The 19,015-nt window shown below is 56.3% G+C and overlaps 9 protein-coding genes across 9 annotated transcripts; 3 read left to right on the forward strand and 6 right to left on the reverse strand.

Annotated features, from left to right (window-relative positions):
• Positions 1 to 240: 240 nt before the first annotated feature.
• Positions 241 to 2,830, reverse strand: SCP_0101600 (Putative amidase; the record flags this gene model as incomplete). Its single annotated transcript, XM_027752399.1, has 13 exons — positions 241 to 356; positions 422 to 558; positions 614 to 741; positions 802 to 939; positions 987 to 1,302; positions 1,356 to 1,454; positions 1,513 to 1,607; positions 1,659 to 1,729; positions 1,781 to 1,889; positions 1,945 to 2,391; positions 2,446 to 2,483; positions 2,572 to 2,657; positions 2,721 to 2,830. 13 exons carry the CDS (start codon positions 2,828 to 2,830, stop codon positions 241 to 243), a joined length of 1,890 nt encoding a protein of 629 aa, XP_027608200.1.
• Positions 2,831 to 3,883: 1,053 nt separating this feature from the next.
• Positions 3,884 to 4,134, reverse strand: SCP_0101610 (hypothetical protein; the record flags this gene model as incomplete). The annotated part of the gene is made up of 2 exons (XM_027752400.1): positions 3,884 to 4,063; positions 4,117 to 4,134. 2 exons carry the CDS (start codon positions 4,132 to 4,134, stop codon positions 3,884 to 3,886), a joined length of 198 nt encoding a protein of 65 aa, XP_027608201.1.
• A 77-nt stretch (positions 4,135 to 4,211) lies between these two features.
• SCP_0101620 (hypothetical protein) lies at positions 4,212 to 4,505 on the reverse strand (the record flags this gene model as incomplete). The annotated part of the gene is made up of 1 exon (XM_027752401.1): positions 4,212 to 4,505. The coding sequence occupies one exon, from the start codon at positions 4,503 to 4,505 to the stop codon at positions 4,212 to 4,214; it is 294 nt and encodes a 97-aa protein (XP_027608202.1).
• A 417-nt stretch (positions 4,506 to 4,922) lies between these two features.
• Positions 4,923 to 6,010, reverse strand: SCP_0101630 (hypothetical protein; the record flags this gene model as incomplete). The annotated part of the gene is made up of 2 exons (XM_027752402.1): positions 4,923 to 5,419; positions 5,473 to 6,010. The coding sequence occupies 2 exons, from the start codon at positions 6,008 to 6,010 to the stop codon at positions 4,923 to 4,925; spliced, it is 1,035 nt and encodes a 344-aa protein (XP_027608203.1).
• Positions 6,011 to 7,240: 1,230 nt separating this feature from the next.
• SCP_0101640 (tRNA-dihydrouridine(16/17) synthase [NAD(P)(+)]) lies at positions 7,241 to 8,980 on the forward strand (the record flags this gene model as incomplete). Its single annotated transcript, XM_027752403.1, has 7 exons — positions 7,241 to 7,357; positions 7,412 to 7,447; positions 7,501 to 7,530; positions 7,591 to 7,849; positions 7,914 to 8,074; positions 8,127 to 8,627; positions 8,690 to 8,980. 7 exons carry the CDS (start codon positions 7,241 to 7,243, stop codon positions 8,978 to 8,980), a joined length of 1,395 nt encoding a protein of 464 aa, XP_027608204.1.
• A 427-nt stretch (positions 8,981 to 9,407) lies between these two features.
• Positions 9,408 to 13,159, reverse strand: SCP_0101650 (hypothetical protein; the record flags this gene model as incomplete). The annotated part of the gene is made up of 3 exons (XM_027752404.1): positions 9,408 to 10,196; positions 10,254 to 11,851; positions 11,920 to 13,159. 3 exons carry the CDS (start codon positions 13,157 to 13,159, stop codon positions 9,408 to 9,410), a joined length of 3,627 nt encoding a protein of 1,208 aa, XP_027608205.1.
• A 210-nt stretch (positions 13,160 to 13,369) lies between these two features.
• Positions 13,370 to 13,793, forward strand: SCP_0101660 (hypothetical protein; the record flags this gene model as incomplete). The annotated part of the gene is made up of 3 exons (XM_027752405.1): positions 13,370 to 13,457; positions 13,512 to 13,613; positions 13,678 to 13,793. 3 exons carry the CDS (start codon positions 13,370 to 13,372, stop codon positions 13,791 to 13,793), a joined length of 306 nt encoding a protein of 101 aa, XP_027608206.1.
• A 2,315-nt stretch (positions 13,794 to 16,108) lies between these two features.
• SCP_0101670 (hypothetical protein) lies at positions 16,109 to 16,828 on the forward strand (the record flags this gene model as incomplete). Its single annotated transcript, XM_027752406.1, has 1 exon — positions 16,109 to 16,828. One exon carries the CDS (start codon positions 16,109 to 16,111, stop codon positions 16,826 to 16,828), a length of 720 nt encoding a protein of 239 aa, XP_027608207.1.
• Positions 16,829 to 17,677: 849 nt separating this feature from the next.
• Positions 17,678 to 18,991, reverse strand: SCP_0101680 (RCC1/BLIP-II; the record flags this gene model as incomplete). The annotated part of the gene is made up of 1 exon (XM_027752407.1): positions 17,678 to 18,991. One exon carries the CDS (start codon positions 18,989 to 18,991, stop codon positions 17,678 to 17,680), a length of 1,314 nt encoding a protein of 437 aa, XP_027608208.1.
• Between the last annotated feature and the right edge of the window lie 24 nt (positions 18,992 to 19,015).

Here is a 19,015-nt window from a genome sequence, read left to right on the forward strand (position 1 = left end):
CTGCCACATGTGACCGCGATTCGGATGCAAGCAGTGGTGCCGTTGTCGTCGTCGTCGTTGTTGACAACGAGTACGAGGGAAAAGACGACGATGAACGGTTATACGAGGCGAGGATGGCCTTGACTCCCGCCAGCTCAATCGGGCGTTCTGTGGATCGAATCGGACATCTGACTGCCAGCTCGCTTGCACGCATCGAATTGCTAATTTGGACTATTTGTACACAGTATCAAACTTCGTCGTTCACGCCCTCAAAACGCCCTCGATAATATTCTGCGCGGCAAGGAGCAAGCCGTCATTGAACCGCCGCGCGAGCAGCTGCAATGAGATGGGAGCACCGACGAATACTTCGGGAACATCTACATATAACAGCGAAATGTCAGCGTCGCACGATCTTCACCCATATTCATCGGAGGAGACTTACACAACGAATGGTTGTATGAATCAGATGGGCTCATCGGGTTGATTTGTTCCTGAGCTAGGTCAATAGCTGGATCGGCTTTCAGCCCGCTGGGGAACACGACTCCCGGATAGTCGAGCAGGTTCCAAACTGCCGTGTATCTGTGGACACAGTCAGAGAATGAATATCCGTGTCTGATCGTGTATGTACGCGCACCCCCAGTATCGCGCATTGTCGTGTGGGTTCGCCGTACCGGGGAACGGCGCACACAGAAGAACGTCGATCCCGGAAGCCCGCCAGTGGTCTGAATATTCCCGGCGGTACTTGTCCACTTTATCACCAAGCTGCCCCGCGCACACTCCTCAGTCCATAACCGCGAATCTGAGCCACGCAGAATAACTCACCGCCCACATTTCGGCGGGGGTATGGTTCTTCGTGTATGGTGGGCTGATCACCCAATCTGTGAGCGGCAGGCTGTCCTCGCCGCCCTCCTTCAAGAGCCTCCGGACAGTCTCCCCACCGTCCTCGAAGTACCACTCGCGCTGCCGGAATATTAGTCAAAGTTAACACTGTCTCGCAGAACACATACGATGAGGCTGTATCCCCGATCGTGGTCATACGGCTTGTACTCGACCAGTTCGACATCCAGCGCAGCCAGCAGTTTCTCGCGTGCCATTTGTAGCGCCCGCAGCATCGGCGGGTGAGGCAGAACGACATCGTCATGCATCATGAACCCTACGCGCAGCTTCTGCCCTTCAAGGGAGGGCACCACGAGCGGCAGGGGGATGAGCAACGGGTTGATTAGAGAGGGCTTCGCGGAGTGGATCGCGTAGAGGAACGTCTGGATGTCACGTGCAGAGCGGCACATTGGGCCTGTGGACGAGGCGAAGCTCTGACCATCCTGGCTGCAAGTACTGTTATAGAGCAACGTGTTATACTGGCAGATGCGGTCACTCACTACCACAAGAACCCATCCGCGGGCATAGTCTTCGTCGTTGGACGAATTCCATAGATCGAACAGTTGGCGGATGGGTTTCGAATGGATCCTCCTCCATCGCTGGGGGTGGAGGTCAATACTTCTGCACCAGAAAAATGTATTATTGGTGCATTTTCACCTGCCAACTCCTATACACGACCCTCTCAATGCAATGAGTGCCCCCTCACCACCAGAGGAGCCACCTGAGGACAGATTCGTGTTGTAAGGATTGAGCTATGAGAGATATCGGTCTTACTTATGAACAAGAAGAGTAGCATTGCTCACTGTCCGGCCGTAGAACGAGTGCGACTCGAGGTGCATCAGCGTCTGAGGCTGGTTTGTCTTCACGTAGAACACTGAGACATCATGATTCACCGACATTCTGTAGTATAATCAAAGAGACGTACCGGCACCAAGACTGCGCAGGATACGGGTCATGTCGCAGTCGTCCGGCGAGACCTCGAACGTGGAGAGGAAGCCCGCAAAACCTGTCCTACCTTTGATAGGAAAATGGTTCTACAGAAGACCATCACCTTAAGGCCATCAGATCAAGGTAAACGGCAGGATCTACCTTGATAGAAACAGGCAGGCCATGCAGCGGCCCGACGACCTTACCCTCGCGTTGAAAGTACTCATCTAGCTCCTTGGCGCGCGCGATGCCCTCATCCAAGAAGTAGTTCGTCAAACACGCCGTCAGCTGGTGCGCGATGGCCGCGCGCCTCCCGAACGCGGTGACCGTCTCGACCGCAGTGAGCTCGCCCCTAGCGATCCGCGCACACACCTCCGTGGCGTCGAGCTCCGTGATCGTCAGTTCAGCGGGGGTCAAGAGCCCACACGACCTGGGAATTCCTGTCACGTCGAGCGGTAGATTTTCAAGGATTGAAGCGGGCAGGCGAAGCGAGGCTGGAATCTCTGCATCCAGACTGGCAATAAGCGACTGCGCCTTCGCGGTATAGGCTGCATCACCGGTGGCTTGGAGGAGCTTCGTCTGCGGGGCCATGATTGTAGCTCGCTGCCTCTGCTAGGAGCCGCTATCGTGCTGGGAGCGACATGGCTGCTGCTTCTTATACACCATGAGAAAGTCTGTTATCTGAATTAAGAACTCAGCTGCTAAGAGAGCCAGCAGATTGACATATATATAGTAGATAGGACGGACTGTCAGAAGGACGATAGCGCACGGTGTTGGAGAGATAATCACCAAAATCCCCAGTAAGAACTTTGCAGCAAGCCAAGGTATGTCTAATTGGCATCTTCGAGCTGATGCATACACCCACTACCATATAGCTGTAAAAACATTCCACGATTCCATCAGTGATACTGAGAAAATCGATAGATTATACTACGGACTCAACCTGACATGCGCACTTGGAAATCACAGCTTCAGCTTCTCCAAGACCTTCTGCACCCAGAAGAGCCTCCTTCTCAGCCAACCTGGTAATTCTTCCACCTCCAAACATCGTTCACACGTGTCGTGGTCCACCTCCAAACGTCTCTTGCCGTCCCTCTGAAACCTCTAGCCCCCGGCATCCCACAGATACGATCTGACCAGTCAGCCTTCATACCTCAGTACTCACATTTCTCTGCAGATTTGTGCACAAATCGCCCGCCTAGCTCTTCTCCGTAGTCCTGTACAGATCTGACACTGTCTCGGCGGCCGATAGGGTCAAAGGACGCCAATCGATAATACGTCTAAATAGCGGTAGGAAGGAAAGACACCTGAACGGACTCAGGGAGGATGCATTTAGAAATGAACCAGTCTAGATCGGTGCTCGACTCGCACATGAAGTCCTGAGAAATCTATGAGACGCACTCATCTTCGCTACATGTATGTGCCACTGCACGTCGAGCGCCGTAAGGCGGAAATGGGTAATATTGAGCGATATTATCTGAATGAGAGGTGCAGCTGCTGCTTACCTCTCATGCAGACCAAGGAATCGCCGACGAGAGTAGAAAACGCGGGACAAGTCATTGTCACACTAATAGCTATTGTCACGAAGTAATTACACGAATGCCAAAGTTACAAGAAGAGACTACACAATATCGTCCATTAAAGGTTCATCTCCCCTGCAATTGCCACCGATAGGCACTGTCACAAAATTAGTGCCTGTATCTATTCTCCTTTCACATTCATTCTCGATAGCTGATTTGATCGCAGAGTGTATGTAGAATGCCGTCTGAACACGCTCGCGAATGCCGCCCCGTGGAAGCCCAGCGCGGACTAGCATGTTGTCGGCCAGGCGCATTCTGTACAACGAATCTGTCTTGGGAGATTCGAGAAACCGTTCCACCTCGAGGGCACCTTCCGGACCCGCAGTATGGTGCATTGAATCAGGTGCATATTTACATGCAGAAGAAGAATGTGCAAGGCGTACTGAGCGAATAAGCCTTCTTGTACGGGCGTTCGACCTGTACAGTCAAATCTGCCATTTCCTCGCACACACTGTGTGCCCCCCTATTCCAGTCACCAAGATGTGGAAACCGAGCAGCGCCTCTTCTAGGCCCCAATCGTATCAACCTTGGTAGGCATAAGCTGAGCCGTCCATCTTGATACCATTGGGGGGGTTAGGAAGACTCGCAAAGACGTGCTCGATAAGCGAGTAGCGCAGGGCATGCAGGAACATGATCACGGTGCACATAGCGAACGTGTCATAACCAAGGTGGAATTCCTGTGCACGATCAGCGCCCATGTTCTGTAATCACTGTCAGCCAAATGAGTGAAGCGAAAAGTCGGTACCACACTCACCAAGATTCGCATTGACATAATGACTTCATGAACTATCCGAATGTCATTTCTTGGCTCACTCTCTGGACGCGAACGACATTGCCAGTCTGGGCCAACTAAGGTACCATTTGGATGAAGACTGCTGCGGACATGTACATGAGGGAAATTGTCTTGGAAGTAGTGTAGTACATCTTCATCCGTAGGCTTGGGAAGCAGTGCTCTGCCTCATCATTGAGATTGTAGAAGTCCACAAGAATTTCGAGGTAGGCAGAGCGGGTTGCTTTTGATTGTATGAGATGTGACTGCACATCATTGAAAAGAGTGATGATAGAACTCCATTCCGGACTCGACAAATTCTCTGTAATCCCGCGGATAGAGGAGTGATCGACGAATATTTCAATAGGAGACATGGTTGTTGATCTAGTAGAGTCAGGGAGGGAATGAATTAACCTAACCTTTGATGCTTTTATGTACCAAGAGCAGAAGCTCTCAAGGTCTTTCCGTCAGTGCACGGCTCGCGGAAGTATGGCCACTGGGTTGCTTTCCGGCGGGATGGCTATCCGCCCGATCGCGACCCGCGGTCACATATCCGATACCGCGTTCCGTCCTGCTTCACATAGCTGCAACTTGTCCTCTGTAGACGTATCACTCGCGCCAAGTAGACCAGCGTCACGGGTATATGAGCAAGAGGAAAGGTAATACAGGGGAACAACACGGGGAACATGATGGGGAAAACGACAGGAAAGACAGAAATACAACGGGGAACGGGGAATAGCGCGACGCGTCGGGAATGACTAAAAAAGGAAAACATCGTGTTGAAACTCCGCTCATCTCTGGGCGGGTTGAAGGTCCAGGTGGGCGTTGGGGAAGTGCTGCTTGATGCGGGGCCAGAGCCACCACATGGGGGTGGCGTAGGTAACGTCTGAGGTCTCCGTCTTGCCAGTACCGCCGGTAAGAAGGCCACCGATACGACCAAGTCCATCGACGATGATTGACCCAGAGTCACCGGGGGCTGAGAACACGTCGGACTTATTGTCGTAGTTGTAGATGGCCCACTCCATCGACTCCTGAGCGGTGTCGTCATCGCGAACGAACGAGAAGATTCCCGTTGCGCGTCCGATGGTGATGTCGGTAGCATTGCCATTCTTGATGACGAACAAGCAGGCCTCGTTGTCGTGATCGAGCATGTCGGGCTCGCGCATGCGCTCTTCGGTGATCATGTCGCGGAGTGGAAGGAGACGGTCGTAGGGGTACTCGAAGGTCGCCTTGCCGTCGTCGCGGGGATACATCTTCAAGGTGAAGTGGCCGGGTGAGATCTCCGTACCTGAGTGTAACCGTTAGACTAGACGACCTGGAGTGAGATAAATCGAAATGCACCAAGATCGATGAAATTGCCCTTGAACGCTTCCTTGAACTTGGGACCGTCGAGCTCAAATGCGCCCCAGTCCTCGGTGAAGCCTTCGGGACCGACGTTGAAGGCGATGGCGGGGGAAGAGCGGATGTAGCCGATGGTGCGCTGGTTGGGCTTGCCCCACTCCTTCTTGACCTTCTCGTAGAACTTCTCAAGGTCCTCGATCGCCTCGTTCGCCTCGTCCAACAGGTCCCGAGTCTTCCTCAGCTCCTTCGCCTTCGCAACGTTGTCCTCGTCGTCACCACCCACCCTCGCCTCCAACCTCTTGATCTGCCTCTCGTAAAACTCGACCATGATAGCGTGACCAGCGATACGCGTCTTGACGGCGCCGAGAAGCTTGTCGAAGGCGGGAGTGCCGAGCAGTTGGACGAACTTGCGAGGCGCACCAGCGCCCGCGAAGACGTAGTCGTCGTTGGTTGCCCCGTCCGTCTTGAAGAGGACGTGGTGACAGGTAAGACCCAACACCTTGTCGCTGTCGCCACCCTCGGCGAAGTAGAGGGCCATGGTGCCCTCGTCGCCAGGCCTGTCAGAGGCAGCAATGGGGAGTCCGAGAGCGGGAGTAAGGGGACCGCGAACGTCCACGGTAGAGTTGAGGTCGGAGACGGAGCGAAGAAGCGCTGGGCCGGCCGACCGCTTGTAGATGGACTCGCGGTATTCGACCTCGACGTCGACGATTTCGAAGCTCTCAAGAAGGTGGAGGATCTCGTTGCCCGAGCTGAAGGCGTCCTTGCCCTGGAGCGAATCGGGACGAACACCGACCTAGAGCACGACAGGACCGCGGATCTTCTCGTCTCCGTCTCCGTCAGTGATGAAGCGAGCGACGTCGATGGACGTCCAAGCGACCCTCTGGGTGTTCAGCAGGTCCCGAACCAGGGGACCCACGACCTTCCAGACGTCGTTGAGCTTGTGGCCGAACACCCCACGCACCTGCTTCAGCTTGCGATAGGCCTCGGGTCCCGTAGGCTTGACCCAGGGCGTTTTCGAGCGCCCCGTACGGTAGACAAGCTTCGGGGGAGTCGGAGAGATGCCCGAATAGTAGAACATTGCCTCGAGCTTGGAGAGAACGTAGGGAGGGGTGTTGGAGGAAGTGCTGGACCTGTAGTCATTCAAGAGGCTGAGCTGGGAGGACACGCTCTCGTAGGGGGAGATGGCAGAGCACTGGACATGCTCCCGAGCATAGACGATACACGCAGTGACGAATTCCGGAGAAATCACTAAACGAGTAGACGAGCGGGTCAGTATAGAAGAATAGTAGTAGAACGCAAAAGAACTCGCTTGTGATAGCTCGAGAGATTGCGCTAAGAGAGTTGGCTGAGCGAGTTGGTTGAGTCGTTCAGTGACGAGGGAGAGCGAAGGGCACCCTTTTATAGTTAAGTGGTGCTCTTGGCCCGTGGAGCCAGCTCAGCGAGGACTGCCTCCTGTCGAACCTCCTAAAACCATCCGTCGTCACAGCGTTCTCGCTCCTGTATCCCACATTTATGTTTTAAAAAGTCATGTGATATATGTTTTAAGCTTACCCTTTTTATCGAAAATTACTGGATTAGGACGAGCACTAAGAGCAGGTGGCTGTGAGACCACTGCGTCACTTTCCCCGGCGTCTGCGTCCAGCTCGCACTGCTCGACACGAAGTTTACACACTTCCGTACCCGCCCTCGGGGTGCTGTCGACATTCTCCACCTCTCCAGGGCGCTGCAGCGCCTCCCGTGCAGATTCATAGACTACTTCTTTCCCATAATGCCGGGCGTGACATCCTCGGACCATCCGAGCAAGCTCGGTGGGTACGATTTCTACCGCAAGGTACTCGGTAGCCCTAAATATGTGGTCGCGCCAATGGTCGACCAGAGCGAGTTGGTAAGTTCCATCTTTGTGTACCAGTGCCAGCCTTGTGCCAAAATCTGCTCTTAGGCATGGAGAAAGCTCTCCAGGAGATACGGGGCGCAAGTAAGCATCCCCCGTCTCTTAGACTTTCAGAACTATTCTGACATAGTGTTCAGCTGGCGTACACGCCCATGATCAACGCGAAGGTCTGTCGCAACTGCACATTAACAACTCTTCTCAGTAAATTTGATATGATCACTCTGCAGATGTTCGCAGAAGGTGCACGTAGGGGCTTCCGCGAGCAACAATTCAACATAACCCACGGGGAGGAGGGCGGGCCGGAGGATCGGCCATTGATTGTACAGTTTTGCGGAAACAACCCCGCGCAGCTCCTCGCCTCCGCACGCGTCGTTGAGCCGTACTGTGACGCGGTCGACATCAACCTGGGCTGTCCGCAGGACATCGCCCGGAGGGGACACTACGGATCCTTCCTACAGGACGAGTGGGACCTCATCTACGACATCAGTAAGCCTCGCATATCAATCACTTCGTGCTGCGGCGAATTCGAAGTCTGACAATGTGCGCGCAGTCAACATGCTACACCGAAACCTGTCGATACCCGTCACAGCAAAATTCCGTGTGTTCCCGACGGTGGAGAAGACAGTGGAGTATGCCCGCATGCTCGAGCGTGCAGGTGCACAGATCCTGACCTGCCACGGCCGCGTGCGCGAGCAGCGCGGGCACCAAAGCGTGCGTTCCTATCCGACCCGTGTCAACTCCACGCTCACCTCTCCTCTCGCAGGGTCTAGCAGATTGGGACAAGATCCGCGCTGTGAAAGAGGCCGTGTCAATCCCGGTATTTGCGAACGGCAACATCCTCTTCCACAGCGACATCGAGCGGTGTCTCGCCGCGACGGGCGCGGACGCCGTCATGTCTGCTGAGGGCAACCTCTACAACCCCGCGCTCTTCTACCCCGGCCCCTTCCACTCTCTTCCAGCCGCCGACGACGAATCGTCCACCCCAGGGGCTTCGACATCCACCGCTATCGCGATGGCTTCGTCTGGCCATCACCCACCGCTCACGGCGCTCGCACGCGAGTACCTCGAGATCGTGAAGAGGCAGCGCACGCCGACGGTGCTGAGTGCTGTCAAGGGGCACCTCTTCAAGTTACTGCGCCCCGCGCTAGCTAAAGAGACGGACCTGCGCGCACAACTAGGCCGCGCACAGATCCCGCGCACTAACAGCCCGGAAGTGTGGGCGCCTTACGAGGAGATCCTCGCGCTGCTCGAGGAGAGGACCGAGGTGCGTAGCTGGTGTTCCCCGTGCATGTAAAAGACACTCTAGGCTTCATGGTTCTTTTACAGAGAGACGCGCTGGTGGCGGAAGGCCGGCCGTTGGAAGCCCTGGTGACGATAGATGAGGCGACCGGCCTGCCCCTCCTGCCACATTGGCTGGCCCAACCCTATTTCCGCCCGCTGCCACCAGCGGCAGCTGCGACGGAGAGCGACGAGGAAGCGGCGGAGCTCAGCAAGGACGGACCAGCAGGGTCAAAGCGGGGACATCCTGAAAGGACGTTGGAACCGGAGGTTGCAAAGCGCGTCAAGCTTGAGACGGTGGCAGGCGTCGGCGCTGAAGAGGTAGCTGTTGCGGGGTAGTACAAGTGTCAGTGTCGGTGTCGGCACAATAGACTTGACTTATTCATCTATTTCTCAACTGAGGGAGACACCTAAGAAACACTCAGCTACACATGGGCGCAGAAGCCGACTTTGTACACGAGAGAATATATTAAACCAATAGTGATCGTATGCAGACGTCAAACATATGCGTGAGTGGGAGGGACAGTGCGGGTATAGAACGCGAATGCGAACAGAGACAGGAACAAACATGCGCAGGTGCGTGCGGCATAACCTTCCGTATAGCCAGCGACAGAGGAAAGAAACATGCGACAAGTATCAATCACAATGAGCGAATACGGATCAGAACGACGGAGGGGAACCAGTATCTAGCGGGGGTGGGTGGTGGGAGGGACACTATAGAGAACGATAAGAAAATGGGTAGATGAGCGTATGGACGCAGGGGAGATCACGCCGGGCGCTGTGCGCTTGTTTTCCAACTCGATGGCGGGGGCGCGCGGCGCGGATTCTCGGACGACGGTGCAGTGCGGGTACGGGGCCGGGGGCCTGGACGCGACTGTGGCCCAAGCTGCCCTGAGTCCGAGCGACCGGTGGGGAGCGGTGGTGGCGCAGGGAACGCATACCCCGTCGTGCGGAACATGTTCGACGGTCCAGTCGGTTCGCCATACGCACTACGCGTGGCCCACCCAGATCCCCTGGTGCCAACGCCGAGCTCGCTGCCAATCACGCTGCCCGCATACATCGACTGCGAGCTGGGGGGCACCATCATGTTCCCGCCCCATGCGTTCATGCCCATCCCGCCCATGCCCACGCCCATGCCGTACCCACTGCCGGGGAACATCCCGCCCATCGTGGGCCGGGGCGTGAAGCTGAGCGCGCTCGCGGCGCCGACGGACCCGCGCTCCCATTCCTCCTCGGCGACCGCCATCGCCTGCTGCGCCACGGCCATCTGGTACGCGTGCTTCGCGGCGAGCATCGCCTGCTGGTGCGCGGCGAGGAACGCGACGTCCGCATTCGGCTGCTGCATCGGCATCATGTACTGTTGCTGGCTTAACATGTTTTGCTGCTGCCAGGCCATCGGCGACGGCGGAGTGAGCGTCATGTTCATCCCGCCCATAGAGCCCATGCCCATCATCGGGTTCATCATGCTCATCCGCGGGCCCATGTTATCGAGAGTAGGAGCCTCTTCGTCATCGTCATCGACGAGGGGCGCCTTCCCATTGACGATTTTTCCGAGCTACACAAGAGACAAACGTCCTCAGTACTAATAAAACTGCCGAAGGATAAAGCTCACCTCAAGAGCAGCTTTCGCCTCAGTAAGGCGCCTCTCCTTCCGCCTGCTCTCCTCCATCTCCCTTGTCTCCCGCTCCTCCTTCTCTTTCTCCCGCTCCCGCTCCCTCGCCGAAGACCTCCCGCGCTCACGCACTGTCTCATCGAATGTAACACTCGCCCCTCTCCGTTGTCCTCTCCGCGGCGGCTGTCCAAGCGTGGACTGACTGTGGTTGGAAGTCGCCTGACCCTGGCCCGCATCCTTTTTACGACGACTATAGTTAAACTCCCCGTCATCCTGCGGCGTGACCGGCGTGCGCCCGCTGCTCGAGTCACCCGTCGAGCTCGCAGGGCTGTATCCCCGCGGGCCCGCCGCGAACGGCTTCGGCGGAGGCGCGGCACCGAGCGGCGGCACGACCGTGAGCGTGCTCGAGCGTGGGCGGGCTGGCTTCGCTGTTCGCGGCGGCGGCGCTTTGGACTGCACCGGGGCAGGGGCGGCCGGCAGGACGGAAGACGCGGAAGACGAAGCGGAGGTGATCTGGCTGCTGGCGTCCGTGCGCGCGGGGCTGCCGCGCCGCCCGTTGACCTCGGCGAACGGCCGTAAGGTGGGAGGCAGTGAGTCCTCCCTCGGAGGATATGCATTGCTGCTTGGTGCGCGAGGGCGCCCCGGGCGTTTCGTGGGCGAGCTGGGAGGTGGTCGGGACCCGTGCGGGTGCGGAATGGGGGCACCGCCTGCGAGGAGGCCTCCTCCGGTGAATGCATTCGAGGGCGGTAAGGTAATGAGAGGAGCCGGCAGCGATCGAACGGGCTCCTCAGGGGTGGAACGCAGAGATGGAGAGAGAGGCGACGGCTGCCGCTCAGGGGGAGATTGGACTATGCGCACGGTAGGCGGCGGAGGCTGCGACTGCGATGCAACAGAAAGCTGCGAGGTTGGGCGGGATGTGACGCTGAATGCAGGCGGAGGGGAACGTTCGCGTATCAGAGTGGGTACGATAGGGGAGGGGTCCGAAAGGTCCTTGATGCCCTCGAAGGTCGCGCTGGGCGAAGACATCGATCGTCCGTTGATCTTCTTCGACGACGGGGTTGGCGGATCCGGAGGAGACGACGGCGACGGCGGACTGGGGGCGAACATGTCCATGGGTGCTGTTTGGCTTCGCGTTGGAGCAGGCGGCATCGAACGTTCGCGCGAACCTTTATCCTCATCCACTTGCGGGAACTTGAGCAAATTTTCAGCGGATCGACCCGCGACCCCTTGGGTGAGACGACTAAGACGATCGTTGAGAGTGGGCTTTTCGATGGGCGTAGGAACCTGTTCTGGCGTAGGCGACACAGGAGACTCCTTCTCTTTCCCCCTTTCGGCTTGTTTCGGCGAAACGGGGGATTCGACTGTCTCCTGTGAGAACATGAGGGGTGGTGCGTTCACGGTCATGGACGAGATGTCAATGAGAGGCTTCGTAGGCACTCGACTCCGGGAAGTGGCATGTGAAGCGGCGCTCCCCGGCCGCTTTGGTATCACGTACTTCGACAGCGGTGCGTTGTCAGAATCAGTGTCGGAATCGGAGCTGGCTGAGGTGTCGTCGAGTTCCTTTCCCGCGAGCTTCTTCCTCGAATGAATATGAGACCCTGATCATGAGTATCCACGTAACAAATTGAATTAGAAGAGCATGGAGCATGGAAGAGGGTCTCCTGACCTTTCACGACGGGAGCTTTCTCGGCAGCAAGTATGGACGCACGCTGAGCTGCAGCATTGGGTTGCAACGCAGAAGTCGAGGCAGAGGCCCTTTGGCGAGTAATTACACTTTCCCTGCTGCTACTTCCCGACTGTGCAGACGCGGAGGGCGCTATTCGAGGTATGGGACGCATGAGATGGCCAAGCTCGGTAGATGCCTTTCCAGCGGTCCTTCTGGTGATCGTCGCGTCGCGTTTCGGACGCAGCGTCGAAGAGTCAGCGGAGTCCTCACCGGACTCCGACTCCTCCGGTTCTTCGCTCGAATCCGAGGATCCTGAAAGTGGCACCGTAGTACGACGCGCTGCGAGGAGCGGTGACGTCTTCACAGTGAAAGACGGCGGGCTCACAGCGAGAGGCGCACTGACTGAGAGAGAAGGTGTGCCGGTAGAGGGAGAGGCTGAGCTCACAACATGAGAAGGCGGGGGCCGAAGAGAGGGTGAAGGCTCCATTCGTGACATGTCCACAGAAGACGGTGAAGGGGAATTCGTCATGCTGCGCCGTGCGGCCATCTCACGAAACGCGGCGACAGATATGCGCTGTGATGAATCTGAAGCGATGCTGTCCCCACGCGGGCGTGGAATGAGGTATGGGCTCGTAGACAGGGACGACGGTGGACGGGGGCTCTCGTGAGGAGACTCTGGGCCGACATGACGGAAGGAGCGCAGGTTGAAGGAGTCGGTGTCGAGATTGATGTCAGGGGTAGCGGGAAGAGGTTTTGACTGTTTGCGTTCTCTGTGGGCCCAGGCGAAGATACCCTTGGATTTCTTGGGAGGCGGGGAGGTGTTGGGGTCATCGAGTACGATGCCCTCCCTAGAGCGGGAGAAGGTATGAGCGGGGAGAGATCTGACCGACCGTCCACCGTCTGAATCAGAGAATAAATTTGACCTGGTAGGTGGAGGATCTAGCGGACCATGTCCCGGCTCCGATCTCGCACTGGAGAGGTAAGCGTGTGGTGCAGGTGGACGGAGAAGACCGTCGGAAGCAGCGGGGGGCGAACGAGGAGACTTTTTGTGACGAAAGGCCAGCATCAGTTTGCTCGAGGAGGCGGTGGGTGAGCTAGCATATACAGCATTCTGGTGGAGAGATGGGACGGTGGCAAGGTCGTCGGTGTCGACGGAGCCAGAGGACGCGGTGGTGGACTTTGCGGCGTCGGACGGGGCCTTGTGCTTGTCGCGTCTGCCAAAAAGGCCGAGGATGGCCATGGAAGTGAAGGGAGAGAGGAGAGAGACGAAAGAGAGGAGAGGCTTGCGGTCGCCCCTCAGCCAACGACAGTCTTTGTTTGGCGCTCGTCGCTGACGCCTGGGCTGCTAGCAGACTAGTCACTAGTCCCTCGCCTTGTCGCCCAGATCCACCGAGGCGTACTACCCACTCCGCAGAGGCTCGAGCTCAACGTCGCAAACAGCGAGGACGGAATGCTGCTGTTCACACAGGGCCCCATCTTTACCCGCGATATACTTAGGCAGCCTGATCTGCGGCCGTCCATCGGAAATAACCTTCTCGGTACGTGCTGCTTCTCGATATCCTCCACAACAACGTGTTGAGTCTGTCGGTGAGGACACCGTGGGCGAAACGAACCCTCTTGCTCTCCCCGGATTTGCTCCAGTCACTCAATTCGAGCAGACGCGTGCACGTTGCTCGAAAAGTGCGCTATTTGCGGTCAGCCTGCCATGCGCCCACCTTTTCGCTCTCCCGCTAACTCGCCACAACTCCCTTGTACCAGCCACGGTGCTGATGGCGAATAGCTTCCAGCGCATGGTCCTGTATCGGTTCTATCTTTGCTGCGCGAATCACGTGGTCCGCGTTTCTCACAACTTCCTACAACAACCAAGAACTTGATTGTTGTATGAACATCAAAACTCAACGTCCCTGTGCCTACGTCCGCGCAGTCTCGCACCCATTTGCGGGCCCCGCGCGAGACAGGCCATCCGTATCCTCCCGCTCCTTACCTTGCAGCTCGCGCAATAACGCCGCAAACGCATTCATTTCACGCGTCATCAGACGCACGTTCAGCAGCTCACGCGCTCACGCGTGTTTGACTGTCCCGCCTCAAGGTCGGAGCTTGGTGCAACCCGCTATCTTGGCATCGATACGATGGTGACATGAAACTGTACAAAGACCCCGGGCATTGGCTGGGAGCTCTCCGGAGAAATCCAACTCAAACTCGATCTCAACTGTATTATGTCCGGTTCTGCTTCGGACAATCGGAGCGAGCTTGAATCCATTCCAAAGCTGGGCATGCACCGGCCAAGATAGCCATAGTCAGTAGAACCACCGACTTCTTATTCGAAGATGCATCTAGGGGACTCCAGGTTCGTCAGCCGAGACTACTTTACCAAGGCGTGGAGAAAGGCGCGACTTGCATACCGCACTACGAGCGACTTCCGTGCCACCATTCGCATCACTGTGTCAGGTCGAGCGTCATTCTGATTGGTCGCATCATTGAACCCCGGAGACGACTCATCTGCATGATTTCTCAGCTGGCACTGCTTCGATGGGCCGTTGTTCAGCCATCCGGACAAAATAGTGCAATATTCGACAGCCGCATCGAAAAGGCTCCTGGTATGCATTCGGGCCCTTGCGCGCTCTCGATGTATCGTGCAGGCCAATGCCGACATATACTTAGCTTATTAAATTTTGAAAGTTCCCGCTCTTACGGAAGATGCCAGCGAAGTCCCCACTTCGGTCCGGCCTGCATCTTGGAAACTGCGGTCAAAACATTCTGCGAACTCTCTTGCTTATCACCTGGGTGTGAGAACGGCTGCGGCTCTAATTTTGACTTTGACATTCTGTGAACATATCCGCACGCTGTCTGTGTTGATATGGTCTTCCTGTTCTCTCCGCGTTTGCGAACACCGACCTTTGGAAGAGACTCGCGATAGTATACACAGCTGGTTAGTGTTGACGACCAGTTGGTTTCAACTCGGTAACTCGACTTGGCTCGCCTGTCGAGCTGGCCAACTCGCACCGAATCGACTCCTCGACTTTGATTGGCCCACAGCCTTAAAATTCGTCCCGCCTCGACTTGCGGCAACCGCCGTCTTCGCTTGATTCTTCCCAGCTGTTTGGCTTTTGGTTCAGTCCATGTCTACTCTCCCGAGTTCAAGCCCAAGACCACAATTCATGCCAGTGACTGACCCCCCAGCATGTTCACCAATTCTTTGTAAGTCCAGCTTTGTCTAGCAGGCGTCTGCATCATCTGGTTTCAATGGTCGTTTACTCCAGATTAATTTCTACCCCCGGTGCGATGATGATGATGATGAAAATCTGTGTATTTATACTGCAAGCAGGCGATCAAGTGCGCCAAGGAACAGTCTCTAACGTAGGTAAATACGTGCTGGTAAGGGGTTGTCGAAATGAAAAATTGTCCTTGCTGCCATGAAAGCAGCGGTGTCTCATGAGTACTGCGTTGTTCGGGTGTGGGGAAGTGGTGTCAACAGTGGGAGTCTGTGATGTGTATAATAATGGAGAGCATAGGAAAAAGGGAAAACCGAGACCTCATCAACGTCATTCAAGCCGAATCCTTCCACCTGAGAAATTCGTTCGTTCGCGCGGTGTTCTTCGTATGGCCCTGCGGCTTGCCCGATTTGAGGCAGCTCATACTCTAGCGGACTGGCGCGTAGCGCAGCCGTTTTCCTAGCTGCGGCGGGTCGAGGGTATTATTACTGTTGTCCGTTACCCCCGGTGCGAATAGCACGCGTCGTCGGCATTGCAGCTTGATGACTTGTCCACCCGAGATCCACGAGATGATTTTCTCCTTTGCCTGCACAGATGACGGTACGACCGGCCGTTCCCTATCGCTGGTCTCTCGGTACACACGCGGGGTGTCCACGCCATTCAAATGGCAATCGCTCTGTATCTAGGGCATCAAACAGCTGGAGGGACTTCATCGTGTATTTCTTTCACTCGACGAGATTGATTCACATCCTCCTGTCTACCACCTCTTTCTCTGCACTCGGCACAAAAACGATTCCGATTCTCAAACGCGGGACTGGCCGTTCTTGCCCTAGAGGTACTTTCAATCCGTAGTTATGGATGCCGCAGCGGCAACACTCGTGACGTTCACTCTCGTGTTCCTATAACAGGAGACCTTCAGCAGGTTGTTGCCTTACCTCCAGAAATCGTGCCCGCAGTTGGAGGAGTTGACAATCTGCATGCGCATTGAGCGTGGCTCCGTGCATCGGGACATGCTTGGCGCCCGCGCCCAATATGCACCTCCGAGTCACCGCCCCCGTCTTCGCCGCATACACCTCGCATGTAAGCTTCCGTTTTTCAGTGCGACAGGCAGCACACAGAATCTGCAGAAGTTCCTTCAAGTTGCATCGTCCAACGTGACACACCTCCGCATCACTGTCCTCCCACCCTTGTGGCACATGCATGTCGCGAAGACCGTTTTCGATGACTGCGTAGAACTTGAGTTTCTCGAAGATCGTCTCAGAGAGTGTGTCACTTGGTCATCCGGTGTCTATCCGAACGCAGGCCCCGAGGAACTCCCGATGCCGCGTATCTTACCGGACTCCCTCCAAGTGTTTGCGCTCCAGCCTCCGCCTTTCGTGTCCGGCCGCAACGAACCTGTGCAACGAACCTGTTTGGAGGAGCAGGAATTATCGGAACTATACTCTGCCATGGAGCAAGCGGCTGGTGGGCATTTTGTTTACATCCCCAGTCATAACTGGGGGCCTTGTGATGCCGAGGCTGATTGGTTGGATCGCATTTGTGGGAGACCGGGGTGCTGGAAGGATCGGGAGGACGGCAAGACGCGTCTTAGTTTGGATATGCGTGAACAGCGTCCGCAGGAAGAGGACATACCGAGGCACTGGCTCAGGAGGAAGTTTTTGTACATGAAGGCAATGCTGAAGAAGTTGAAGTCTTGAAGTGCGCATGGGATTACAGCATGATTCCTCTTGTAAGGACGCTCGCTGCGCGATAGATAGATGTGTGTATACTGCAGTGTGGTTGTTTCAATATTGCTTCAAATTCGTGATTGTTATGCCTTCGCGTCGCCAGACTGGCGCTATTCTATGCGTCGCCAAACAACGCGTAAATAAACGTGACCGTGACTGACGCGTCGCCGCAACCTGAACAACCCTCTTAGCATTACCACCCGACTACTAACATCGACGACGACATGCACGCCTCAACGTCTGTCAAGGTGAATAAGCTAAAATCCTCTATATACTGCTACTAGAGATCATGGATTGCTGAATTGAGCTCGTCATCAGAAAAAAGAAGCCCGCATCGGTGCTCTGCAAGCAGAAATTCAAGACTTGCAGCATGAGCTCGGGTTCGCCTTTATGCTTGCAGGCAAGTGTCTTGTAGAACTCGAGCATCCTATTCCAGGGAAGGTATCAATGCCGAGGAGATAGTCAAAAGACACATCAAACTGTTGCATCAATACAACGAAGCAAAGGACGCTGCTCAGGTGAGTATCTTTTGTCGTCTGCCATCCGGCATGAAAATGAGTCATGATTGGGGACGTAGATCCTCATCGGAAGGGTACGTTTCCTTGCTGATTCTTTGTGGTGGTAACATGAGCCAGTTTGCAGCTGGCCGAACACCGTCAGACCACCATCAGGCAGATCCATGTCGAGTACGACCTTGCGGACGACGATTAGTCTCCTGGATTTTGATATCCAAGTTCTTGAACGCTCTGTCTTCGCTCTCGCTCTCCTGTATCATCATCGCTGTATCCACCAGGCTTTGCGCACGGAATCAGATTGTAGCTATCGTTCGACCAGTATCCAGCTTGTCCCGCAGCCAGCCCATACATCTACCGCCTTACCTAAATGCAAACCCTCGGAAGCGGGCGGCCATACCCTCACAGGCGCTTCGACATCCCCCGTGGATCCAATCCCAAGTGTGCCGTGCTCATTCCAGCCCCACCCCCACACCTCTGTCGCGGTATCACGCAGTGCAAAAAGGCAGAGTACATGCTCGCTCCCACATGCCATCTTCAGAAGTTCACGCGAGCCCGACTCGAACGGGAATCGCACCATGGCCAACGCTGACACGCCCTCCTCGCCTGCACCTAATAGGCCCCGTACATGACTCCCAGTCGCCACGAAGGAGCCGTCATGCATTACAGCATATGTGCCGTTCCATGTGCACCCGATGGCAGTGACTCCTTCCAGCGTCCCAATCCCGCGCAGCTGGGCCTTGCGATTAGAACCTATGCCTGAGAGGCGTCCGGACCCGTGCAGGAAAACCGTGTGCTGCGTCCCGAGTGCGCAGGCGGCTACTTTCCCGCGTTCCTGAGCACCTTCAGGAAGGACGACAGGATGAGGAGAGGCGTAGAACGACGGTGGCTTATGCTCGGCCCCGCCCAGCTGCCCGTGTCGCGAGGCACCCCAGCCGAACATCAGTTCTTGCGCCTGACAATCGTTATCCCGGGATGAGACCAGGATTTGAGCAATAACGGTGTGCGGCCCCGTCGTCAGAGACTTTACGGTGAGGATCGTCTTGCCTTGCGAAGCGTTTACGAACCGCTCCAGCTCTACAATGTGCCATGGCTCCTCTCTCTCTTTCCCTTTCCCCCTTCCGCCTACGCCGCGGTTACCGAAATCATCCGCCCCCATGGCCAGGAGCACATCGCTCTGCCCTGCACGAGCGAGTACGATGTACGACGTCTCCCAACCCGCCGCGATAAGTCGCGGTGTGTACCCGCGCAGGTCGCGCGCACCGCCCTCGAGCTGCAGGTCCAGCCGTCGGAAGACCGGGAGTGGGCCCATATCCACCTCTGTCTGCTCCCCCTGTACTGTCTTCGAAGCGGCACAGAAGGAGGGTCCGAGCTGGCCTCTGCGCCCGTCCCCGCTTCCCCAGAGCTCCCTCTCCGCAGAGTCTTCGCACGCGATGAGAACCAGAGTGTGATTGGCACCGCATGCGATTTGTGAGATCCCTAAGCTTCCGGGTGGTAGTGCGCCTGCCTGTTGAGCTCTGAGAAAGATTGCTGGGGCGAAGGAGTACGCGTCGGCGACGCTACCTGTTGCTAGCTGCCCTTGGGCGTTAGAGCCAGCTGAGAAGAGAGAAAGTGATGGCATTGCTCATTAGGGTGACACGGGATG

Source organism: Sparassis crispa (genome assembly GCF_003851025.1).
Source record: "Sparassis crispa DNA, contig_000000F, whole genome shotgun sequence".
NCBI classification, from domain to species: domain Eukaryota; kingdom Fungi; phylum Basidiomycota; class Agaricomycetes; order Polyporales; family Sparassidaceae; genus Sparassis; species Sparassis crispa.